Consider the following 1980-nt stretch of genomic DNA (forward strand, 5'->3'; position numbering starts at 1 on the left):
AATAATAATTTTAAAAACTGCTTTAGAAAGATAATGTTTAATTTCTTTGTTATTTTAAATTTATTTTTAATTTGAGCTTTATTATATATTTATATGCTAATAAGGCCCAATATCAAAAATAAAAAATTTTTTTCATTTATAAATATTCTCTATAAAAGATATATTTTGTTTTTGTGAGTGAGTGAAATAAATATTTTATTCTCATTTCGTTTATTTCAATATCCCTATAAATAGAATTAAAAAAAATAAATTAGGTGGGCCTTATTCGACTCAGGTATCTAATATGTATAAAATTGAAGTATCTTACAATTCGAAAGTTATTATATTGAGAAAATTATGTAGATTGAAACTGACACAATCGCTCTTGTTCAAATATCAAGTTAATTGAGGGTATTATATAATTAACGCAATCAATATGTAGTTAATTTAATAGGTACGATTATTAATACAGTTGTAATGACAAAATACGTTGTTATATCAACACAATAGTTTTTGATTGTTAATAAATTATTAACGATGTTCTTTGTATTATATGTTTGCATCGTATTAAATCGTTTTTCTATATTTGTTCTTTTTCTGTATTTGTGTTAGTGTTAATTTCTTCAAATAATATTAATATTTATCTAACGGAAGGAAATCTTAATAATTCTCAATTTTTATAAAAATATTCCAATATTATTTTACAAAAATAATTCGAAAATCATATCTAAAATATTCGGTTTTAAACAGTATTTTCTCCGAATAAAGAAAATATCATCATTAGGACCTATACTATCGCATAGATTAGATAAAATCTACGACATAATTAAATTAGCTGCAACAAAAGAGCAATAGTAAAAGTCACGTTTAAAAAGGGTTTTTGAGTACCAACGATCTAACATCTCACCGTTTTTTCTTTCTCGCGAAATGAGCTCTCGATGTTTTAATTTGTGTCACAGCACAAAGACTTGACATTCTCGAAGACGCGTAGTGAAAAGTAAGAATTGTATCGCCAAATAACACTTATGTTACATTGTTCGATTGCAGAGTGCTGGTGAATGAAGGCACAAGGAACACATACGGAGGGCGACGACGCCCTTGAGGCTTGAACGGGGAAAATATGGTGCACGAGGGCACGGGTCTATGGCACGCGGCGGGATTCAACGTATCGAAGTGGCTGATGATCATAATACATGGATACCGGGTCACCACTCTCGTCCTGTACATCCTGCTCAACGTACTGGTGCGCACCGGTAAGTGCAACCACCTTCTGGTTTTCCCTTCAGTAAAGTATGTTTTTACGTGAAATTATTGTTTGCGCACGTTCCATCCGTCGTCAAAGCCGAGCAGATTCCGGCGTTGCGTAAAGTAAAAGTAGAGGCAGCTTCGAGCGTTATTTTGTATTGATCTTTTTTATTTTAGCTACTTGACATTCGCATATTCTTCCAAAAGTTTGTTTTGCAAATACCACACTTCTTTCAGTTTGAACATATTGGATTAAAATTTTTTTTATAGATCAATAACTACTCGAAGATTATTGTAATAATAACAATGATAATGCAAATAAAACAAATCAGAATTTGTTATCTGTGAAAAGAGAGATCTCCTATCGATTTCCATTAAATAATTTTTAATAATTATTCGGATTAAAGGATACGCCGATAATCTGGATTTTAACATATGTTGTCAAGATCATTATCTTGAGTGATCTTCAAAAGATTTTAGATGGTGATCACTATTCATTCAAAAGTTATTATAAAAATTTCATTCAAAAGTTATTAGTACTTGAATAAAAAAATTACTGAAAATCAATATTCAGCGATTTTCAGTAATTAATCTTGTTAACTATTGCGAAAATTGCAAAATGATAGAAGACTTTTTGACTCAGTTTAATCTATTCTGTCGCTATGCGAAAATTTTATTAATTATCAAACACTCTGTATATATATATATATATATACACACACACACACACATATATATATATATATATATATATAT

The 1980-nt window shown here is 29.1% G+C and overlaps 1 protein-coding gene across 1 annotated transcript in view; it reads left to right on the top strand.

Annotated features, from left to right (window-relative positions):
- Nucleotides 1–1015: 1015 nt before the first annotated feature.
- LOC108694359 overlaps nt 1016–1980 on the top strand; it is a 38920-nt gene continuing 37955 nt past the window's right edge. Inside the window, exon 1 of the mRNA XM_018203786.1 lies at nt 1016–1232. Coding sequence (XP_018059275.1) covers nt 1100–1232 — 133 coding nt within the window. The 5' untranslated portion in view covers nt 1016–1099. The remainder of the gene's footprint in view (nt 1233–1980) is intronic.

The sequence above is a fragment of the Atta colombica genome, unplaced genomic scaffold, assembly GCF_001594045.1.
Source record: "Atta colombica isolate Treedump-2 unplaced genomic scaffold, Acol1.0 scaffold12, whole genome shotgun sequence".
NCBI classification, from domain to species: Eukaryota; Metazoa; Arthropoda; class Insecta; order Hymenoptera; family Formicidae; genus Atta; species Atta colombica.